This window comes from Capra hircus, chromosome 1 (genome assembly GCF_001704415.2).
Source record: "Capra hircus breed San Clemente chromosome 1, ASM170441v1, whole genome shotgun sequence".
In the NCBI taxonomy this organism is placed as follows: Eukaryota; Metazoa; Chordata; class Mammalia; order Artiodactyla; family Bovidae; genus Capra; species Capra hircus.
In genome coordinates, this window is record NC_030808.1 from 153032780 (window position 1) to 153055982 (window position 23203).

General features: G+C 50.3%; 1 protein-coding gene across 1 annotated transcript in view; it reads left to right on the plus strand.

The window, feature by feature from the left end:
* The window catches only part of GALNT15 (polypeptide N-acetylgalactosaminyltransferase 15), a 44082-nt gene that overhangs the window by 11596 nt on the left and 9283 nt on the right, over window positions 1-23203 (plus strand). Inside the window, exons 2-6 of the mRNA XM_013967229.2 lie at window positions 9546-9715; window positions 11507-11711; window positions 15843-16010; window positions 20713-20830; window positions 22949-23143. Of these exons, the coding sequence (XP_013822683.2) occupies window positions 9546-9715; window positions 11507-11711; window positions 15843-16010; window positions 20713-20830; window positions 22949-23143 (856 nt within the window). The remainder of the gene's footprint in view (window positions 1-9545; window positions 9716-11506; window positions 11712-15842; window positions 16011-20712; window positions 20831-22948; window positions 23144-23203) is intronic.

Here is a 23203-nt window from a genome sequence, read left to right on the forward strand (position 1 = left end):
TGTAGCCCACCAGGCTCCTCTGTCCATGCGATTCTCCAGGCAAGAGTACTGGAGTGGGTTGCCATGCCCTCCCTCGAGGGATCTTCTTGACGCAGGGATCAAACCAGAGCCTCCTGCAGCTCCTGCACTGCAGGCAATTTCTTTACTGCTGAGCCACCGAGGAAGCCCCGTTTGCTGTGCAACTGTATGTAAGCAGGTCACTTAAGCCCTTTGGGCTCCAGTTTCCTCATCTTCAGAATGGACTGCATATGCCTTACCTGGAGATACATACGTACCACCTCAGAATTTAGTGACTTAAAAGATAAGTAAATTGGCCTTCATAAAATTTTTAAATGTTCTTCAAGAAAGTGAAAAGACAGCCCAGAAATGGTAGAAAGTATTTGCAAATCATGTATCTGATTGGGAACTTGCCTCAGAATGTATAAATACCCCTTGCAATAAAAATAAAAAGATATCCTACTTAAAAATAGGCAAAGGATTTGAATAGACATTTCTCCAAATAATACATAGGAAATTACCAAAAATCACAGGAGCTGATGCTCAAATCATTAGTCAGTGGAGAAATGCAAATTAGAACCACAGTGAGGCACCATTTCACCCCCACTGAAATGACTAAATTAAGGGGAAAAAAAGACAATAGCAAGTGATGACAAGGCTGTGACAAAATTGCTGGAATACAAAATGGTGCAGCTGTTGGATACAGTTTGGCAGTTCCTCAAAATATCAAACATTCATTTACCACATAGCTCAACAATGCCAGTTCTAGGTGTATACCCAAGAGAATTGGAAACACGTGTTCACATGAAAATTACACATGAATGGTCATAGCAGCACCACTCATAATAACCAAAAATGGAAACACTCAAATGTCCATCAACTGATGAATGGATAGAGTGAGGTCTGCTCAAGCAACAGAACAACATTCGCCGGTGGAGAGGAGTGAAGTACGGACACAGGCTTCAACACAGCGAACCTTGAAAACTCTGTGCAAAGGGAAGGAAGCCAGGCACGAAAGGCCGCAGATCATGTGATTCCATTTACATGAGGTTTTTAATCTTCCCGTAGTCCTTAACGGCCACGTACATCTTCTCCTCATTTTACGGATGAAGCTGAGGTAGTCAGGCTCTTGGAAGGTTTACAGGAATCGATAATAAACAGCCTGTACTGAAAGGTTACTTATGAGTAGGGCACTGGTCTAAGCACTTTATATGAATTCACTTATTTGCTCCTTCCAACAAACCCATTTTGCAGATTAAAAAATTGAGAGTAAACTGCATGCTTGATTGGAATCAAGGAGATTCTGAAAAGCAAGCATTGGTTACTACAGAAGTGACTGGGCCTGTGGATTTGGAAACTGTTGAAAGAAAGGATGGCTATTAGTAAGCATAGGTCTCTTGTCCAAGTCACATAAGGACAGCTCTGGCATTTGAATTCAGTGTCAAAGTCTGATATGCACTCTTCCTAAGCATCACCAACTTGATGGATATGAGTCTGAGTGAGCTCCAGGAGTTGATGGACAGGGAAGCCTGGCATGCTGTATTCCATGGGGTCTGAGCGTCTGAACTGAACTGAACTTCCCAAGATTCTCTCAACTGTCAGGGTGTTGGAGCTCTCAGGGAATCCCCTCCCACACCTCCCTCTGCCCCTGTGCTACCACATGGCCCCGTCTGGCCCCCTCCATGAGACGTGGTGCTGCCCAGAGGCTGATGAGGCCGTCGCTGGAGTGATGACCTTGGACCCCAGCAGCCCAGGCATGTATCCGGAGCCTCTTCCTTCCACGGGGGTCTGCACAGCCTGCCCAGCCCATAGACGCCTGTTCTTGTTCACTCTACCCTCCAGAAGCAAAAGAATCAATCCTGGCTCCTCTGAAGAGCATCTTACAGGCCCTAAGACACAGGCCTGACCGAAGCTCTGTCTCTGCTATTTTGTGCTGCTCTCAGAGCCTCGGTGGGAGAGTTGGCCTGCCCCCAGGAGCCCACGCCGGTCCTCCTGGGAGCACCACATTGCCACCGTGGTTATTTTCAGCTCACAGCCCCGGCAGCTCTGTGGTTGCCCGAAGAGGTATTCCAGAGCCATCTGCTTATGTCCTGAGGACGTGTGAGCCTCTTTCCCTGGAGCCCGTGGAGGGTCCTCTCTGAGCTGCTGCCAGACACCGGCCTCCACGGCTCAGGGAGCCCCCACCCCCTTAGCCTTGAAGAGTTTCCAAAGCTCGCTTGCTTTTCAAAGTCCTCGAAGCCGGTTGAGTTCATCCCAGCCACGCACCTTCCCTGTCATCTCTTCACCCCTCTCTCTCACCAGGAAGACAGAACACAGTCCTCTCTACTCGTAAAATCTAGAAAACTCTGGACAGGACCTGGAGGAAGAGGAGGACAGGCCTAGGAGACTCTCTTCAAAAACCCCGCTCCCCTGTTTCGCCCTCATCCCTTCTCCCTGTTCTAAGAGTCAGGAGCACAGCATTTCAAGGCTTGCAAGAGCCTTTGGGGTCCATCCTGCAGTAATGATATCTTCTGAAGGGGGCAGTGAACGCAGAGCGCTCGCTCAGGGCCAGCACTGTTGCAGGAAGGGGGACCCCTTCCAGGGCCCGAAACTGGGCTCTTGTCTAACACTCGGAAATGAACTGTCTGAGGAGACACGTGTGCTGACAAAGCAAGAGATTTTATTGGGAAAGGGCGCCCGGGTGGAGAGCAGTAGGGTGAGGGGACCCAGGAGAACTGCTCTGCCGCGTGGCTCGCAGTCTCGGGTTTTATGGTGATGGGATTAGTTTCTGGGTGGTCTTTGGCCAATCATTCTAATTCAGTCTTTCCTGGTGGTACATGCATCACTCAGCCAAGATGGATGCTAGCAAGAGGGATTCTGGAAAGTGGACGGACGCGCGGTGTCTCCTTTAGACCTTTCCCGAACTCTTCCAGTTGGTGGTGGCTGATTAGTTCCGTATTCTTTACCAGGATCTCCTGTCATAAAACAGCTCATGCAAATAGTTACTATGGTGCCTGGCCAGGGTGGGCGGTTTCAATCAGTGTGCTTCCCCTAACAGCTCCATTCTTTTTCTTTTTTTTAATTGGAGTCTAGTTTCTTTACAATGTTGTGTTGGTTTCTGCCTCACAACAAAGTGAATCAGCTATGAGTTGAGTAAGTGAGTGAGTGAAAGTCGCTCAGTTGTGTCTGACTCCTTGCGACCCCATGGACTATACAGTCCCTGGAATTCTCCAGGCCAGAATACTGGAACGGGTAGCCTGTCCCTTCTCCAGGGGATCTTTCCAACCCAGGAATCAAACCCAGGTCTCCTGCATTGCAGGCGGATTCTTTACCAACTGAGCTATAGGGAAGCCCTCTCTCCAGAGGATCTTCCCAGCCCAGGGATCAAACCCAGATCTCTCACATTGCAGGTGGATTCTTTACCAGCTGAACCACAAGCGTAGCCCAAGCTGTGGCTCAGCTGGTGGAGAATCTGCCTGCAATGCAGGAGACCTGGGTTTGATCCCTGGTTTGGGAAGATCCCCTGGAGAAGGGAAAGGCCACCCACTCCAGTGTTCTTGCCTAGAGAATTCCATGGACTGTATAGTGCGTGGGGTTGCAAAAAGTCGGACACAGATGAGCACCTTTCACTTGTTGTTCGCTTTCACCACAAGGACACACGTGTGCACACACACACACACGCACGCACGCACGTGCATTGTTTCCTATCCTCATATTCCATGGACTGGGGATAGAGCAAGGGGTCACTCCCTTGGGATGGTATGGCTGTGTTCTGAGGTGATGGACTTCAGTCCCTCTGAATCTACACCTGTGGGAACCCCATATGCAGTCCTCTTTGTTCCCAACTCCTCTCCTATCTGACTCAGAAAACAGCCATCATGCAAGCAACTGCCCAAATAATGTTGTGGGGTTTTTCTGTACCCACTGAGTTCACTGTGCTAAGGCTTCTTTTCAGTAGCTATCAGAAGCCCGTTTCTGGGACCCTTGGGTTTGCCAGTCCTCGTATTGTTCCACTTCCAATGTGTTATTTGAATAGCCCTGAAATCAAGCTGCAATCATATATAGTTCACTATTTTGTTCATCTCGGGGATGCTTCTAAGAATACTGTCATCTCTTTAAGAGGGCCTTCTTTCTAGAGTCCACAGGAATTTCTCCTTTTAAAATTCTACGTATTTGGTTATCGCTGTGCTGGGTCTTCACGGCAGTGCAGGCTTGTCTCTAGTTGCCGTGAGTGGGCGCCACTCTCTAGGAGCAGTGAGCGGGTTTCTCTTGCGGTGGCTTCCCTTGCTGTGGGTCCCGGGCTCTAGAGCACAGCTCAATAGTCGTGGCCCTTGGGCTTAGCTGGGCTTCCCTTGTGGCTCAGTTGGTAAAGAACCCACCTGCAATGCAGGAGACCCCAGTTAGTTGCTCCACAGCGTGCGGGATCTTCCTGGATCAGGAATTGAACCTGTGTCTCCTGGACTGAGCCAGGAGATTCTTTACCACTGAGCCAGCAGAGAAGCCCTACAGTCCATCAGAATTTCTTTTACAAATCAGTGCTATATTTAGAAACAGGTGAAATCTAAATGAGGTCTGTATGTGACTTAACAGTATTGAACCATGTCAGATTCCTGGGTTTGATAGTTGTGGGTGGTGGTGTACAATGCTCTCCCTGGGTGGAGCTGGGTGAAGATAACATGGGAATTCTCTGTACTGCTTTTGCAACTTCTAGTGGGTCTTAAATGATTTCAGATGGAAAAGTTATCAATTGTATAAAAGAAAAGTCTACCTGGTATGTAGCTTTTCTGACGGTAACAATCCCATTTTACTTTGGGTTCCAGGAAGCTTAGAGTCAAATTTTAAATTCTCTCTAGAAATACCAAGGCTCTTTTGACCTACACATGTACATCCTTTTCCAAATGTTGACTTTCCACTTGTCAACTAAAGAAAAAGGCACAACCTAAGCGTTGAGAGGTGTGTTTTATTTGGGAACCTTACTGAGGACTGTAACCGGGGAGACATCAACTCAGACAGCTGAGGAACTGCTCCCCAGAAGTAAGAGAGGAGCCAGATTTATAGGAGCTTTTGCTGGAAAAAAAGAAAAGCAAATAAACCATGGAGTCAACATCGAATGGAGTCGAACATCAAAAGATTACTGCTAATCGCAAAAAACAGACATCTGGAGTTAATGATCTTAGTGCTTTGCTCTGTGTGGGAAGATGCGAGAATCTGGGCTCATTGGAATCATTTCTTAGATGCTCATCTTCAGTAGCCTGTTCTCCTCTATCCTGAATCCCCTCGGGGTACACGGAGAGGTGGGGGCGGGGGAGGAGCTGCCCTGTCTGATGGCTGCAACATTCTTTTTTTACGGGACCAGAAGGCAACATTCTTTTAAGGCTTTTTAAAAAAAATCATTATTTTGTTGTGCATACTTCTTCGGAGTGACTTTGAATCAGTTCAGTTCAGTTCAGTCGCTCAGTCGTGTTCGACTCTTTGCAACCCCTTAGGCTGAACCACGCCAGGCCTCCCTGTCCATCACCAACTCCCGGAGTTTACTCAAGTCCATTGAGTCGGTGATGCCATTGAACCATCTCATCCTCTGTCATCCCCTTCTCCCACCTTCAATCTTTCCCAGCATCAGGGTCTTTTCCAATGAGTCAGCTCTTCACATCAGGTGGCAAAAGTATTGGAGTTTCCACTTCAGCATCAGTCCTTCCAATGAATATTCAGGACTGATTTCCTTTAGGATGGACTGGTTGGACCTCCTTGCAGTCCAAGGGACTCTCAAAAGTAATCTCCAACACCACAGTTCAAAAGCATCAATTCTTCGGCGCTCAGCCTTCTTCACAGTCCAACTCTCACATCCATACATGACCACTGGAAAAACCATAGCTTTGACTAGATGGACCTTTGTTGGCAAGGTAATGTCACTGCTTTTTAATATGCTGTCTAGGTTGGTCATAACTTTCCTTCCAAGGAGCAAGTGTCTTTTACTTTCATGGCTACAGTCACCATCTGCAGTGATTTTGGAGCCTAAAATAAAGTCTGTCACTGTTTCCATTGTTTCTCCATCTATTTCCCATGAAGTGATGGGACCGGATGCCATGATCTTACTTTTCTGAATGTTGAGCTTTAAGCCAGCTTTTTCACTCTCCTCTTTCACTTTCACCGAGAGGCTCTTTAGTTCATCTTCGATTTCTGCTATAAGGGTGGTGTCATCTGCATATCTGAGGTTATTGATATTTCTCCCAGCAATCTTGATTCCAGCTTGTGCTTCTTCCAGCCCAGCGTTTCTCATGATGTATTCTGCATATAAGTTAAATAAGCAGGGTGACAATATACAGCCTTGACATACTCTTTTCCCAGTTTGGAGTGACTTTGAGTACTTTATGAAAAGAAATAGTGTATAAATACAGAAACAATATTACAGTTGTCACAGCCAGCTTACGAGACGTTCACGTGCTTTGTTGCTTCATCATCTAAGGTTTCTGTTTTACCTTTATCTGAAAGCACTCACCTAGCACCGATCCCTCACCATGTAGCATCTTTCCCAGAGAGTCACAGGCGAGTCTCCGGTGCATTGAGAGCTCCAGCTTCAGCTGGGACACATCCAGGAGACGGGTGTCCAGCTGGTGAGCAGCTAGGCTGATCCCCAGGCCAGCACAGATGCCTCTAGATGTTAGAAGTCTGAGGTCCTTGAGACAACCCCAGTTCAAATGCAAATGCCTCTCTGAGGACAGATGGGTGGTTTCAGCAGCTACAACCTGGAAAGGCGTGCTCTAGCAGTGCCTTTTTTAAAAGTGCCTTTGTGGACAGGTGTGAACTGCATGCTGCTTTATGGGTCAGGCTGTTATTAGAGTTCACTCCACTGTGGTTCACTCAGAATCCTCACAGACCCCATGCTCAGCAAACATAAAGCAGAGCATTCTCTTCACCTGGAGAGGAAGGTGGGAACCTGTTAGTCTCCCGGCAGAGATCACACCATCACACCATCACACACACACACACACACACACACACACACACACACCCATTGGTCCAGTCACAAACCAGCAAAAGGGAAAGGGTGTGACTGCTGTGAAGGTATAATATCCAGCTCTGCCAATCACTAGTCATGTGGCTTTGATGAGCCTTGTTCCCTCTGAGCCTCAGTTTCTTCATCTGTAAAGTGGGGTGAGGTGGTTCAAGCCACACACTCAACAGGCAGTAATGTGCATAAAGGGCTTGACATAGCATCTGGCATGTTGTTACTGCTCCCAAAGGTTCAATCCTTGCCCCTTCTTCAATAATAATTACAATATTAATCAGAATAATAATTAGCATGTAGAGAGCTTTGATCAAGATGGCAGAGTAGAAGAACGTGGAACTCACCTCCTTCTACAAATACATCAAAAACGCATCTACAGGTGGGGCAGTTCTCACAGAGCACCTCCCTGGCCGTAACAGAAGCCCTCAAACTCCTGAAAGGACAAGAAAGGTTTCTATGCAACTGGGCAGGATGAAAGGGGAAAGGCAGGTAAGTGGGACAGTTCCTGGGTCTCTGTGACGGAGAAGAAAAGAGGAAACATTCCAGAACCCCGAGAAGCCCCTTCTCCAGTGGGGAGCTCAGAAACGGAGCTTCAGAGGCTCAGAGGCGAGCCCAGCCACCAGCCCGTGGCAGACAGAGCAGAGAGGCCTGCACAGATGGTCCAGCCACCAGGCTGGGCACCCAGCCTGAGACACAGGTCTGCTGCTATGGACTGGGGCTGGGTGCTGAGACTCGGAGTTCAGAGGCCTGGCCTGGGGAGAGGACTGGAGTTGGCTGCTGGGAGGCAGCCTGAAGGGCCTGGAGCGTGACCCAGCTCACCAAGGGGTGTTCTTGGAGGAAGCTCAGCCCTCCAGAGTAGCAACGCACATTGCTAAGTAGCGCACCAAGGGCAGGGCCACTATAGCAGCTGCTGTGTCCGCGCACTGACCCCTACCTCCGCGGGCTCCTAGAGAGTGCCTGACCCCTACCGCCGGGGGCTACTAGAGAGTGCCCCCAGCCACAGCTCAGGGGCTCAGTAGCAGATGGCACAGGCTGTCCACACACAGGAGGGTGGATGAAACCACAGCTGAGCCCCAGGGGCCACACTACCTGGGAAGCAGGGCTGAAGTTTTTCTCCCTGCGGTTGTGTGAACCATGGATTTACACCCCTTGCCCCTGGCTTTGTAAAGTCAGCACCTGTGTGTCATCTGACAGACACAGATCTACACCAAGACAGATGAGAATTAAAATGGCAAACGTTAAAGAGGATGACAAGGGGACCCCATAAGGCCATCAGCTGGTTTCTCTACAGAAAAGTCGCAGGCCACAGGGGAGTGGCAAGATGTATACAAAGTCCTGAAAGGGAAAAAATGCAATTAGGATACTCTACCCAGCAAGATTATCATTTAGAACAGAGGGAGAAGAAAGAATATCTCAGACAAGCAAGAACGGAAAGAACAGAGCAATACTAAACCTACCCTAAAGGAAATATTGCAAGGTCTTCTCTAAATAGAAAATAAGTAAGAATCTATAGGAAAAAGAAAATTACAATTGGAAGGTAAATCATGTAAATAAACCAGTACACAGATTTAAAAAAAAAAAAACAAAAAAGAATTTTTCTGTGAAATGATGACAACCACAATGAACAGCAAAAAGATGAACCTGAAGATGTAAAATCATAAAATCTTCAAAATCGTAAAATGTGGGGGATTTAGAAGATACAGTTCTTTTTTCTAGAATGTGTTTGAACCTGTGTGACTACCAGTCTAACAGAAGAAGATATAGGAAGGGATTAATGTATCTGAAAAGCAGAGTGATCACAAATCTGAAACATACAATAGATCCACAAAAACCAAGAAGCAAAGATCATAAGCTTAATACAAAAGAGAGTCAGCCAGCCGCAGAATGGAAAAGGACGAGGAAGAGATGGGAGGAAAATCAATGGGAAACCAAGTTTAAAATGACAATAAATACAATAATTACTTTAAAAGTCAGTGGGCTAACTGTGCCTCTAAGTGTGCCGCATCTGAAAGATATAGGGTGGTAGAGTCGATTAAAAAACCAAAACAAGAACCCATGATAACGCTGCCTGCAGGAGACCCACTTCAGGGCAAGGGACTCACATGGAGTGAAGTAAGAGTCACCGTGTAGAGTGTGTCAGACGCTACGCTAGACTGTAGGAATACAAAAGTAAGGAAAACAGCGTCCCTGCTCTTAAACAGATGATCTTTCGTGTTGACAGGACACTTCTGTGTATCTCGTCCTGTTAAGGCCTCACACCAGCTCTGAGTGGTGGGTGATCTTGTCATTCATTCCCATTTCACAGACCAGGCCAGTTGTCTGCTGAGGATGGTGGTGACACCTCTCGGCTGCTAGGGAAGGATAAACAATGCAAAGCCGTTCTCGGAGTCCGAGGCCTGGGAGACAGGGGACAGCACGTCTGTGAGGGCGTCATGGGTTCTCTTTAGTGGAGATTCTGAGACAACCCAGGGAGAGAGCCGACGAGTTGGGAGGAGAGCCACTGGCTAGAGCCGCCCCGGCTGGGGCTCCCCTTCCCCTCACACCCCGCCTCTCCTCCCCGCAGGTGCCTGCAGCAGCCACCGCCCGCGGACAGCCTGCCCACCGCCAGCGTCGTCCTCTGCTTCCACGACGAGGCCTGGGCCACCCTCCTGAGGACCGTGCACAGCATCCTGGATACGGCGCCCAGGGCCTTCCTGAAGGAGATCGTCCTGGTGGACGACCTCAGCCAGCAAGGTGGCCGCGGGCTTCCTGAAGGCCCTCTCGGGAGGGCGTGGACCCTGGGGGGGGGCCCGTGCACAGACTGGGGTTTGGAGCCTGTGTAGGCGGGAGTCCCCGAAGCGGTCCCGCAGACGGGGATTCGGGTGCAGGAGACTCATCCGGGAGAGCCCCAGAGGCTCCGCCCCCTGTGACACCCACAGGGTGTGACGCTGGCTGCAGGCGCAGACCCAGCAGCTGGAGGGTGACTGCACTGCCCTCTCGTTGTTGGCTTTTTTGACCGCACTGCACGGCGTGCGGGATCTTAGTCCCGCGCCCCTATATTGGGAGTGTGGAGTCCTAACCACTGGACCGCCAGGGAGGTCCCTTGTACTGACCTTTTCCGTAAGGCACTTGAGCACTGGAGCATCTGCAGATTTCGGTGTCTGCGGTGGGTGGGGGGACTCCTGGAACCAACGCCCGCACCCCGACTCTGAAGGGTGACTGTCCGCTGGGCTCTCCATCTCTGCTAGTTTGCTCATCTGGGGGCACTCACACCTGTCCATTTGCACAGTGTTTCTGATCTTGAATATGCTGTGCTGTGCTTAGTCACTCAGTCACGTCCCGCTGTTTGCAACCCCGTGGACTGTAGCCCACCAGGCTCCTCCGTCCATGGAATTCTCCAGGCAAGAATACTAGGGTGGGTTGCCATGTCCTCCTCCAGGGGATCTTCCCAACCCGGGATGGAACCCAGGTCTTCCGCATTGCAGGCAGATTCTTTATCAGCTGAGCCCCCAGGGAAGCCCAAGAATCCTGGAGTGGGTAGCCTATCCCTTCTCCAGAGGATCCTCCCCACCTAGGAACTGAACCTGATCTTGAATACAAAGCCTAAAAAGCCTCTCTCAACCTGTATCCTCTGTAGGACTGTCATTCCTGAAGAGTGTGTAGACTTTTGATCTCAGTCTCTAGCCTCCAATTTTCTCTCCATTGCTCACTCCCCCACCACTGCAGTTAAGACCTCTCTGGCCGGTGCCACTCTCCTGGGGGCCACCTACAATGGCCCCTCTGTCTTTGACTTCCTTGACCCCTGTGTCTTAGTCAGGTACCCTAGAAGCAGAGCCTGAAATGGGGACTCATGTGTATGTTATTGGGGGCAGGGCGGTGCTCTCAGGGGAACACTCTAGGGGAGCGGGGAAGCCTGGAGGAGGCAGAAAAAGTTGAGCTAAGATGTAGTGTCAAGTGAAGGTCAGCCACGGCCCGTTCCCAGGTGCACCTCAGCATCTGTCTTGCCTTGAGGCAAACAGTGGGGTTGGTATTCAGGCAGCAGTCAGTCATTGCCAGTCCACCCATCACCCACCTGCGGTGAGGGGTGGCATTCTGCCCAACTCCCTGCTATTTGCAGGATAGGTGGCTCCAGTCCCCTGGGTTCTGGTCCCCTGGGGCACGTCTGCAGGGAAGGATGGGGACTTCAGTTGGTGGCCAACTCCCGGCAGCTGGGCACCTGCAAACCAAACCAGCAAGAGGGTCCCAGCGGAGCAGGGCGCCAGCAACGTCTGCTCCAGCCTCGCTGCTGCCTGTGGAGAATGTGAACGCGTTCTCTGCTCTCCTAACTTCAAGACGCCATGTCTCCCGGTTTTTACCAGAGGGAACCCCAATCCACCCAAAGGAACTAGGCATCTCACATCTTAGCGACAACCACCCCGTAATGTAGGCAATGCTCGCCACCGCTCCCAAGAGGGGCCTGTTAGCGATGATCCTAGTGATGGTCATCGCACCCTCGAGGGCTGTGGCATCCCGTGACCTCACTGACCACCCCCCTGTCGATTCCAGGACAACTCAAGATGGCTCTCAGCGAGCACGTGGCCCAGTTGGAGGGCGTGAAGTTGCTCAGGAGCACCAGGAGGCTGGGCGCCAGTGGGGCCCGGATGCTGGGGGCCGCCAGGGCCACCGGGGACGTGCTGGTCTTCATGGATGCCCACTGCGAGTGCCAGCCGGGCTGGCTGGAGCCCCTCCTGGCCAGAATAGCTGGTGACAGGTAACTCACCCCCAGAGGCTGTAAAGCAGGAGGCAGGAGAGGGAGAGATGGTCTACGGCCTCAGCCACTCACAGAACACACCCCACCTCCCCAGCCACCACTGCCTGAGCCGACTGCAGCTCCAGTGCCCAAGCCAGGGAGGAAGGGTCATGGCCAGAGAAAAGGGGAGATTTCCAAGGGCAAAGGGGCAGACCCCCCTCTTAGGGGTGTTCCTGGCTCAGGATGCTGACCATGCTGTTTCCCATGGAAGAAGACTGATCCAGACTCCTGCCTTAGGGATACCTAGTTCTTTAAAAATATGTGTATATCACTTTATAGTTCACAAAGAGCTCCTGGTCAAAGTGCAGGATCTGGGATGTCTTCATTCTATTTTTTTTTAATAGACTTTATTATTACAACAATTTTTGGTATACAGCAAAATTGAGAGGCAAGAATGCTGGAGTGGGTTGCCCTTCCCTGCTCCAGGGGACCTTCCCGACCCAGAAATCGAGCCTGGGTCTCCTGCACTGCAGGCAGAGTCTTTACCAACTGAGCTGCGAGGGAAGCCCCCAGTTGAGAGGAAGTTAGAGATTTCTCATGTATCGTCTCCCTCCACATGTGCATAGCCTTCCCCGTTGCCAGCATCTTCCATCAGAGTGGCGAAATGGTTAACAGTTGATTGAACCCACATTAACAAATCAAAAGCATCCAAGAGGAATGCCTAGTTCCCAAGGTCAGCTAGTTATCAAGGTCGCCTAGTTCCCAAGGTCACGGTCACCTAGTTCCCAAGGTCTAGGTCACCTAGTTCTCAAGGTCGTCTAGTTCCCAGGGTCATCTAGTTCTCAAGGTCGTCTAGTTCTCAAGGTCACCTCGTTCCCAAGGTCACCTAGTTCTCAAGGTCAAGGTCACCTAGTTCTCAAAGGTTGTCTAGTTCCCAGGGTCACCTAGCTCTCAAGGTCACCTAGTTCCTAAGATCACCTAGTTCCTAAGGTTACCTAGTTCTCAAGGTCACCTAGCTCTCAAGGTCACCTAGTTCTCAGCTGAGGTTGAGACTGCTCCGTATTTGAGGGCTTAGTGATGGAAGGCAGTCTGAAGAATCCCACATGTGTGTGTGTGCGTGTGCGTGTGTGCATGTGTGTGTGTGTGTGTGTGTGTGTGTGTGTGTGTGTTGAGGAGCAGCAGGGGAGTAAGGTGCCTCCAGCTCTGCAGAGCGAGCTGCCTTCCTCTGGTCTGTGGCCCAGGAAAGCTCTCAGTCCCATCCTGCTCTGGCCCCCTCGGCAGACAGAGTCCCGGGAGGGCCAGCGTCAGTCTTGGGGTCACACCTGAGCAGCAAAGCTCTGGGAAGAGAGACTGCAGAGCTTCTTGCTTCTTAGTATAAGACACTTCCCACAAACACTGAGAATTTGCATGAACTTCCAGAATGACTTTCTACATCACAGAGCAGGAGGACCATTCAGGCTGAGGGAAAAGCAAAGAGTGGCGAGGTAGACTAGGGTCGTTCCTCCTTGGGGTGAAAGCTTGGTGGATGAGTTTGCAGCTGTAGCTACCTTTTGGCTCCCTGGACAGTGGTGCTTTGGTTGACCTCATATATTTCAGTTAGCTGGTGTTTGTTGACGACTCCATTGAAACCTAAATGCTTGACCACCTAGAGCTTAGAAAGGCTTAGGAGAGGATTGACCTCAAGTCGGCCTGTGAGTTAAAACTCAGTTCACAAGTGACAGGATGATGGAGTGAGTCCTTTCCTCGCTCCTTCCAAGTCAGACAGGGAAGCTTTGCTATTTTGCCCTAAGTGAATTCTAAGAACTCCAGATACATCTGTAGGTTTGAAACACAAAGCTAAATGTAAGACTGTTTTTTTTTTTTTTTTAAATCACTCCTTTTCAAGTCTCTCAACTCCAATTTCTTCCTAATTCAGCCCTGACCAAGCAGCTGCTCTGGTCCATGGGAATAAAAAACAAAACAAGGAAACATCTTTCATTTCACTCATTGGCATTTTAATCTTCATCTTTACCCAAAGTGTATTCAAAGAGGCTTATGATGAATCATTTATGTAACTCTCTAAAATAGAAGAAGGAAAAGATGGTGTTGGAAACTGGGGGTAATACAGTTATTAGAAATGAGATTTACATATGACCCTGAGCCTCCAGCAAGGCAGAGCAAAAAGAGAAACTTTAGGGTGATCATTCTCTGATGAAAAGGGAGGTACAACTTTTATCAAGAAGGACACAGCTGAGAGCTCTGGGACAGACATTGTGTAGACACTTGAACGCAGTTTCCTCTCTTGTCCTGTTACAATGACCAAGACGGCACAGACTCGATGGGGCTCTTCAGAACTCAGCCACACGGCTTCCCTGGCTCTTGACTCTGAAATTCCACAAAATGCTCTGCCAGTTGCCAAATCCATCCGCTCTGCACAGCTCTTTCAACAGTAAGCAGACCTGGGAGCACGTCTCCCTTAAATCCTTGCCTGTACTTCTCAGCTTCTTTGGTCAATGCACAGTGCTCCAAAGTGGCAGAGGCCAGAGGTCTCAAGTCACCATCACCTTCCAGAGGGCAGGGAAAATGTATCAGGATCCTTGCTGTAAATATAAACCCCGTGACCCTTCATGCCAAGGCCAGTCACTGGAGGCCACAGATTAAAGCAGATCCTTGAATGCCAGGACCACTCTGGCCCTCTCCATATGGGCTGGGCTCGTGCCAGCCCTGGCCGTCTCTGAAGTGGATGGAAAGCGATGGGAGTGTAAACAGCATGGCTGGCATCTCTTTCCCAGAAATATTCCTTTTCTTAGACTGGTAGCTGCCAGCCAGTCTAAGACTTTTCTTACCAGTCTAACTGGGTAACCCCTGAGTTCATGCCTAACTCATTCCAAGGTACAGCTTTTAGAAGAAACTGCCATGAAAGGCCATGAAAGGGAAAAAAAAAATGTGACTGAGATATGACTAGGTGGAGGGCAGCTGCTGGTACACCTGAGTGATGCGTCAAAAGGCAGGGTTTCCAACCTGTACCGAAATCTGCGCCAATTTCCCATAGCGCCCTCTCTGAGGTCATGTAGTCCCGAGCCAAGCAAAAAATCTGGGATGAAATACAACACCAACAGCTACAGGAAATGGACAAGGGAATCTAGTTGAGGACTTCGCTGAGAGACACCACGTACTCATACACACGCACGTGCGCTTGTGCACGCATGCACACACACACACACACACACATACACGCTTTAACATCAAGGAAACTTCTGGGGCTTGACAATTCTGGTTTCTCAAGACAACCCAGTTTCATGATCCAGGTAGGAGCCAGAACTAGACCCTAGAATAGGAGCCGTGAGCCCTCTGCAGTTAAACACAATATTTTGTACATGTGCATACGATTATTTTTCTGAGGAGGGATCCATTGTTTTCCTGTGATTCTCAAAGGAATCAAAGGCCTCCAAAGAAGTCAAGAGCCATAGTCCTAGAGCATTACAGCTGAGAAAGAAAGGCCTTTCTGGGAAGTAGTTCCGCCTCCCATTTTACAAATGAGGAAGCTAAGGCCCAGAGAGGCACAGCAGCTGCCTTAAGGCCACACAGCGCACTAGCGGCGGAGCTGAGCCTAGGTCACCGTTCCTCTGTCTCTCAGGTTTGTCCAGAGAGGGTGTGTGTGTGTGTGTGTGTGTGTGTGTGTGTGTGTGTGTTTATTTTTATGGACAGAGAGATTTTTAAAGAAGGGGGCAGGAATATTCTTTAATGAAATGGGCCCCCAACTCCCTGTGGAAAAATGTATTTTCTAGAACAGTGCTTTCAGTAGAAATAGAACAGGAACCACAGGTGTAACAAACATTTCTAGTAGTCCCGCCGCAAGATAAAGAGACAGATGATGTTAATTTCAACAAAATATTTTAGTAAACCCAATATGTCCAAAATATTATCATTTCCACATGCGATCAATGCGATGATTACTGAGATGGGCACGCCATTTTTCATACGGAGTCTTCTCAAGGCCGTGCGTGCTTTACAGTTACACCACATCTCGGTTCAGACACCTGATATTTTTAGGAGCCCAGTGGCCACGTGACTGGTGGTTGCCGTATTGGGGGCTGGTGTCTAAATTATGTTTCTGCCCCCCCAGCAAATGGAGGGTGTGTATCCCTTCTCTGATCTCACGGTTCCTTCCAGGAGCAGGGTGGTGTCTCCAGTCCTAGACGTGATTGACTGGAAGACTTTGCAGTATTACCCCTCCGAGGACCAGCAGCGGGGAGTGTTGGACTGGAAGCTGGATTTCCGCTGGGAGCCTTTGCCGGAGCGCGAGAGGAGGGCCCTCGCCTCCCCTGTCAGTCCCTTCAGGTGAGGCTCCTTCCCCAGCCGGCTTCGCCGCTGCCTAGGGATGGCTGTTATTATCCTCACATTGCTTTACGAGTGGAGTCTGGCGAAGTTTCCAGACCCTGAAAGTAGAAAGCAGAAGCACCTTATCTGGGGTCTCAGTCCAGCTCCGTCTCACCAGGAAACTCTGGAGCTGCTCAGGCCTCAGGTACTTTCTTGGTAAAAGGGAAGAATTCAGCTGGGTAAATGCTAAAACACCGGAAGTCTCAAAATACGTCCAGCTTTGTGGTTTGCTTTTCACGTGTTTGACTTTCAGACAAATATCCTATGTTTATCATAGGATACGTTATGTTTAACATCTGGTCAATGTTCTAGACAGCTTCTGCTGTGTAACAAACTGTCCAGACTTAACAGTGTGGAAGAGCTTTTATTAAGAGCCTGGACGAGCTTTTATTAAGAGCCTGGACTCTGGGTTGTGAATTCTGAAGGGAGCTCTGGTGTTGGCTGTTTGCTTTGTCGTGTCCAGGGCCTCAGCAGGATCAGACTAGACTGGCTGGAAATGACTCAATGGCTCGGAGCAGGATTCCCCAGAGTCCAATGGTGGCCACCTCTGGGACCCAGTGGGAGCTTCTTCCCTGTTTTCTCCATGAGATCCCTGCAGGCGGGTCCCTGGGGCTTCCGACACCCTGGCACTGGGTTCAGACAGCAAAGGTCCCAGAAGAGCCAGGCAAAGCAAGCTGTCATCTCCTACCCAATTTAAAAAATAACGTATTGAGGTGAAATTCATATAATGTAGAATGAACCGTTTCTAAGTGACCAATTCAGTATATTCGCGATGCTGAGCAACCATTGCCTCTTTACAGTTCCAAAACATTTCCCTTTTTCTAAAGGCAAGTCCCTTACTTGGTGTCTCCCATTGTCTCCTTTCTTCAGCCGCTAGCAATCCCCAATCCACTGTCCGTCTCCATAGATTTATCAGTTCTGGATATTTAATACCAAGGGACTCACACAGTAGGTGACCTTTTGTGTCTGGCTTCTCCCACTTATCGTAATGTTTCAGAGTATGTACCCCCTTTCATAAGCAAGTCTCAGAGGTCACCTGGGGTCACTTCCTCCACAGCCACAGACCACCTAGGTTCCCAGGAGGGAGACGTGGCCCTAAGTCGCAGTGGGATCGACGTCGTGTTGTAGACAGAGCTCAAGGGACAAGGATTCTGCCGCCGTTGGCCTGCCCAGCACCAAGCAGTCACCCAAACTGTTTCCGTGTGCCTAGTCTATGGACACAAAGTGAGGAGTTAGTCACAAACAGGGCTTCCAAGTGCCTACCTGATAGTGTGTGACTCTAACAGCTGACCTAAGCCACCAAGCTTGGATATGCAAGAAATATTTTTTATTTTCTACTAACTGAACTTAGGTAATTTTTCTCTCGATCCCTGTTTCCTAACAGCAGAAAACTTTTGGACAAATTAGGTTCAGTGATAGCTTAGTCATCTCATCACTGAATCTGTCATCCAGGTGTGCCCACCCTTCCGTCCCTCTGGGTGGACTTTGGGCTCCAGGCTTCCGTGCGGGACGTTGGTGGGAAGGAAGGGCTCCGCTTCAGGCTCTGGCTGTCCTGTGTCGGATTCACCATGATGCGTGCGCTTTCACCGGCCATGGCCGCAGAGCGGGGCTGGCACACGGCCCGCTGGCCTGCACCCTCCACATGGTTTGTGCCGAGGTCCCACATCTTCTTCCAGCCCACACTGGCATGCTGATGGTCCGGGAGCCTCTAAGGAGCTGCACCTACCACTTGCCTCCCCGGGCACCACCTAGACCCTATCTCCTAGGGCCAAGGGCCATCAGGGGGGTGCTGAACTCCCAGCACAGCCAGCTGGGAGGTGGGCCATGTGCCCTCAGCTCTCTGATCCCCAAACAACAAGCAAGGGATCCTCCTCCTCCAGGAATTGCCCTGAAGGTGTCAAGGTGGATACGAGGTCCTTCTCAGCGATCTACCTGAATCTCTGTGTCTTGGTCTCCCCTCGGGCTCTCTCTTCTCTCCCCGGGCCTGAGGATCTTATCTAGTTTGGGCATAGAAAATCCTGGCTCTGTGAGGATGAGCCCTCATCTTAGGCCTAGACTGCAGCTTTGCCATTAGATTTCAAAACTCAGAGGCTGCTGTCTTTGTTCTTGGCTTTGGGGCCACGTTGTAGTCAGCTCAGCAGTCATAACAAAAAAACACAGGTTGGGCGGCTTAACCAACATGAGATTTACTTTTCTCACATTGCTGGACCTCATTTAGCCTTAATTACTTCTTCAGAGGCCCCATCTCCAAACACAATGCACTGCGGGTTAGGGCTTTGACATGTGAATTTGGGAGGGACACAGACATTCAGTCTGAAACCGGCCCATACCAACCTTAGGCCTCGTATCCCCAGTGGGGAAGGGTCATGGTACTGAGAAGCAGGTGTGAGGGGTGCCGTGCGGAACCAGCTATGTTCTACCTCCTCCCACCATAGGTGTGCGCCCTGAAAGCACAGGGAGCTAATTCTATCTGACTTCATTACTGGCCTGTCAGCGTCTTCTGAGCCCCTGTTTCACGCCAGACACTCTGTTGAGCGCTGTGAACCCAAAGAATCGAAAGAGAAGTTTCTAGACCTCTCTGAGTTATGGTGTGGGAGGATGGTAGATCTCAGCATTATGAGGAGCGCTGGATAGGTGGGTCCACAGAAAGTTCAGAGAGAGGCCTGCTTGAGGGAGCAATTTAATCTGCTCCAGCCAAAGCGAAGGGATTCCATTCAAGAGAACAGACTTCTCAGATGACCTTTGCCCAACTTGAGGCAAAGGCTCCTTGACTCCAGGCACCAGTCCTCTCTGGAACCTTCTTTTAGGCCTCAGGGTCTCTCTGATGCCCAAGGTCACTGTAGTCACCTTGACCCACCCAGTTTCACCTACCATTGGCCAAAGATGGCGTCTCTCCTGTTCCAGCCAAGGAGAATCCAGTCACCTTTGCCTGGGGCGGCTGCTCCTTCCCTGAGACCCAGCTGCTACCCGGCCCCTGTGGAGGCCTCAGGCTCCCTGTGCGGGGCCCAGATCTCTTCTCACACACATTCATACGTTTCTAACTGTGTCTTCCCCACCTTGGATACTCTGACTTCATGGCCTCTCTCATCAGTCTGGTGAGAGAGCATGAAAGGGGAATTAGGATGAGGTTGGGTATAGGTTACACACAGATGCCAAGAAACTTCCAGAAAGGATACCATCATCTGTACATTTGCAATGGTAGCGTTAAGTGATATTTATTGAACGTGTGCTTAGTTAATGCTATAGACATATCACACATATCAGCTGGCTCCGTGGTGAAGAGCCTGCCTGCCAATCCAGGGGACGCAAGAGACACAGGTTGGATCCCTGGGTCATGAAGATCCCCTGGAGGAGGGGATGGCAACCCACTCATTTTCGTGCCTGGAGAATCCCATGGACAGAGAAGCCTGGTGGGCTTCAGTCCATAGGGTCACACGAATGAAGTGACTTGGCACGCACATAATTCTGTGAAGCAGTAACTGTTACTAATTACTATTATTAGTCCCATTTCCCACATGTGAAAATGGAGGTACACAGAGATTAAATTAGAGATGAACCCTCCAGAGGTTGCCCAGTTGCATGAAGTTGTTGAGCGGTAGATTCAAGGTTAAACTTGGAGGCCAGCCTCCTGCCACAGTGCTCTTCATGGCTCTGCTCTGCTGTGTTTTAAAGTCAAGTTTTAAATACAATCTATCATTGCCAGGTACATAAAGGCTATACAGATACCCGTGTCAGCTCAGGACAGGGCTTGCTGCCAAAGGCATCATGAAAAAGCACTTGAGTTTCAGAGATCTTTGGGTTTTGGCAAGCAGGTGTACTTCACATGACATTTCTTTTAGTCCCCAAAAACTCTATTATGAAGCAATGTTATTGTCCCCAATTAGAGGTGATGAAATTGAGCCCAGAGTGGTCATCTGTCTCATCCAAGATCTTACAAATTGTAAGTGGTAAAACTGGAAATAATTACACTATTGGTTTTTAGTGTGGCATAACTTCGTGTTTTCAATAGCCCAAACATCAGTAGTTTTGTTCATGTAAAACTGTGAACTCTGAGTCATCCACTCCTGAGGCATACCCAGCGTTGGGCCATATTGAAATGTGTGCTCTTTCGAATGAAGAGATGCTGATCCCGAAGCCTCTGGCTTGGTCCTCCTCAGGGAAACTCTTCTGCAGGATGTTGCTCTCGTCTTAATTCCCTCTCAGGGATTCCAGCTTTCTGTGTTTTTAAGGAACGTGTATTCCCCCCAGAGCACTTGGGGACTTTTCTATTCCAGATTCCCTGTGGCATTCGTCTTCGGGGGTGCGTGGTCGTAAAGCAGATAAGAGTGTGAGGTCAAGAGTGAGGGCAGGAAGAGGCCCGCTGGCCGCTTTGGTTCAGACCTGGTGCTGCTGGCCTCAGGGCACCTTCTTCCCAAAGACCTCACCAGAGAGGGGGCCCTCCCTGAAGGAGCAGAGTCCCAGGATGGGGGATAAAAGGTCCAGGCGTCTGGAGCTCTCGTTTCACGCAACCCTGGGACTTGTGACATGCTCGCTTGGCTCCAGCCTTGAGGCCTGACGGAGGCCGGAGCCCACTCTCTGGGCCCCTGGAACAGCCCCACCTGCCGTTCCCACCCCAGGCGCTCCGGGTTCTGAACTGCAGTCTGTTCCCACCCTCTCTTCCCAGGAGCCCCGTGGTGCCTGGCGGGGTGGTGGCCGTGGACAGACATTACTTCCAGAACACCGGAGCGTACGACCCTCTCCTGTCACTGCAGGGAGGTGGAAACCTCGAGCTGTCTCTCAAGGTACGTCCTGGGCCACGGGAGGCCCCGGAGGTTCTCTGGAGCCGTGGGTAGGGTCACAGCTTGGAGGTCAAGGATGCTGCTTCAGACAAACACAGAGTCCTCATCGGGGGGCGTCCCACCTGCTTTCTCCCCCTCTATCCTCTCTCTTGACTTTGCCACAGCCTCCCTCCTGAGCCCACTTGTGGAGCCTGCTCACAGGAAAGGGTGTGTCTTCAGTCATCTCCGCCTGATGCAGAGCTTCCTGGACGTCCTCCAAGGCCAGCACCCTTAGCACCTGGAGAGTTTTCACCGTGCCCGCTGGCCGAAGCAAATACCGCACAGTTCTGTGTGCTCAGTTTGATCCAAACAACATAATGGGACTTCCCTTGTAGCTCAGTTGGTAAAGAATCCACCTACAATGCAGGAGACCCGGGTTCGATTCCTGGGTTGGGAAGATCCCCTGGAGAAGGAAATGGCCACCCACTCCAGTACTCTTGCCTGGAGAATCCCATGGACTATAGCCTGCCAGGCTCCTTTGTCCATGGGGTCTCAAGAGTCAGACACGGCTTAGCAACTAAACAACTTAATAAGTTAATCAGTTTTTGTCCAAACAGCGTAGCCCCACTGTGCACCACACAATTTCTCAAGCCTTGGATCGGATCGGACCCTTCACTCTCATTTCCTCATTGATTTTTAGCCTGATTTTTCACCACAGCAACCCCTGAAAACCCAACCCAGCAAAGACACACAGCATTGCAAGTACAGCAATCTGAGGTTGAAATCAGTTTGCAGAACACCCAACAGACGTCACTACGCTTCTCCTGAACGCTGAAAACAGCCCACCCAGCCGTCTCAGTTTGCTCTGGCACCCTGGGGCGCCTTGGCACACAGTTTGGAAAGCCCGTGGTTTGCCTTCTTGGTGTCTTTAGGTCCTGCCTATCCTAGGCAGGTTTTCGCTTTCCTCTTTATTCCCAAGTAGGGAATAAGAGACTTCCTGTCAGATGAACTCCAGGCACTTAGGAGGAGGAGTGAGTGGAGAGCAGGGAAACTCCCAGAAGTAGGAAGGACTGAGGAGAGCTTGCTTCGATCTCCACACAAATGGCTTCTGGTAACTGCAGCAGGAGACGTCACGAGCTTTTAGAGATTCCCTGGCCACTAGGAGTACTCTCTCCCCCCAGGAAGCAGCCTTGGGAGAGGCCAAGTGTTAACAGCATGCATGCATCCTCCAAGTGCTGAATCTGTGCATGTGTTTCAGGAGCGGGGCAGGGACATTCAGGCAGTTTCAGGGGTTCAGTTCAGTCGCTCAGTTGTGTCCGACTCTCTGCGACCCCATGAACCGCAGCACGCCAGGCCGCCCTGTCCATCACCAACTCCCGGAGCTGACTCAAACTCATGTCCTTCGAGTCAGTGATGCCATCCAACCATCTCATCCTCTGTCGTCCCCTTCTCCTCCTGCCTTCAATCTTTCCCAGCATCAGGATCTTTTCCAATGAGTCAGTTCTTCGCATCAGGTGGCCCAAGTATTGGAGTTTCAGCTTCAGCCTCAGTCCTTCCAATGAATATTCAGGACTGATTTCCTTTAAGATGGACTGGTTGGATCTCCTTGCAGTCCAAGGGACAACACCACAGTTCAAAAGCATCAATTCTTCGGTGCTCAGCCTTCTTCATAGTCCAACTCTCACATCCATACATGACTACTGGAAAAAGCATAGCTTTGACTAGATGGACCTTTGTTGGCAAAGTAGTGTCTGTTTTTTAATATGCTATCTAGGTTGGTCATGGCTTTTCTTCTAAGGAGCAAGTGTCTTTTAATTTCATGGCTGCAGTCACCATCTGCAATGATTTTGGAGCCCCCCCCAAATAAAGTCTGCCACTGTTTCCACTGTCTCCCATTGTTGCCAGGGTGTGGCCCCTCAACCCACAGATCCCGGCCCGGGACCACCACCCTCGTTCTCCCCACCTTGCCCCTACCCGCCTGCGCAGAACTCTCATATCAGGAAGCTCTGTTCCATCCTGATAACTAGCGTCACTGTGCGCTCAGTGAGGTTGCGGGCATTTTTCCAGCCCCTCCCAGGGTCCCTTGAGTCCCACATCTCTGGAGAGGAGCACAGACGTGTGCGTTTTCTCCTTTCCTGGCAGACCTGGCTTTGTGGAGGCTCCGTGGAAATCCTGCCCTGCTCTCGGGTGGGGCACCTCTACCGAAATGAAGATGCCCACTCCCAGCTTGAGCGGGAGGCCGCCCTGCAGAACAAGATCCGCATCGCTGAGACCTGGCTGGACTCCTTCAAAGAAACCTTCTACAAGCACAGTCCAGAGGCCTTGTCCCTGAGCAAGGTAAGGGGGGAGCCCAGCAGAGGCTTCTGTGCCCACCCAGCGGCCCCTCCCGAGCTGGAG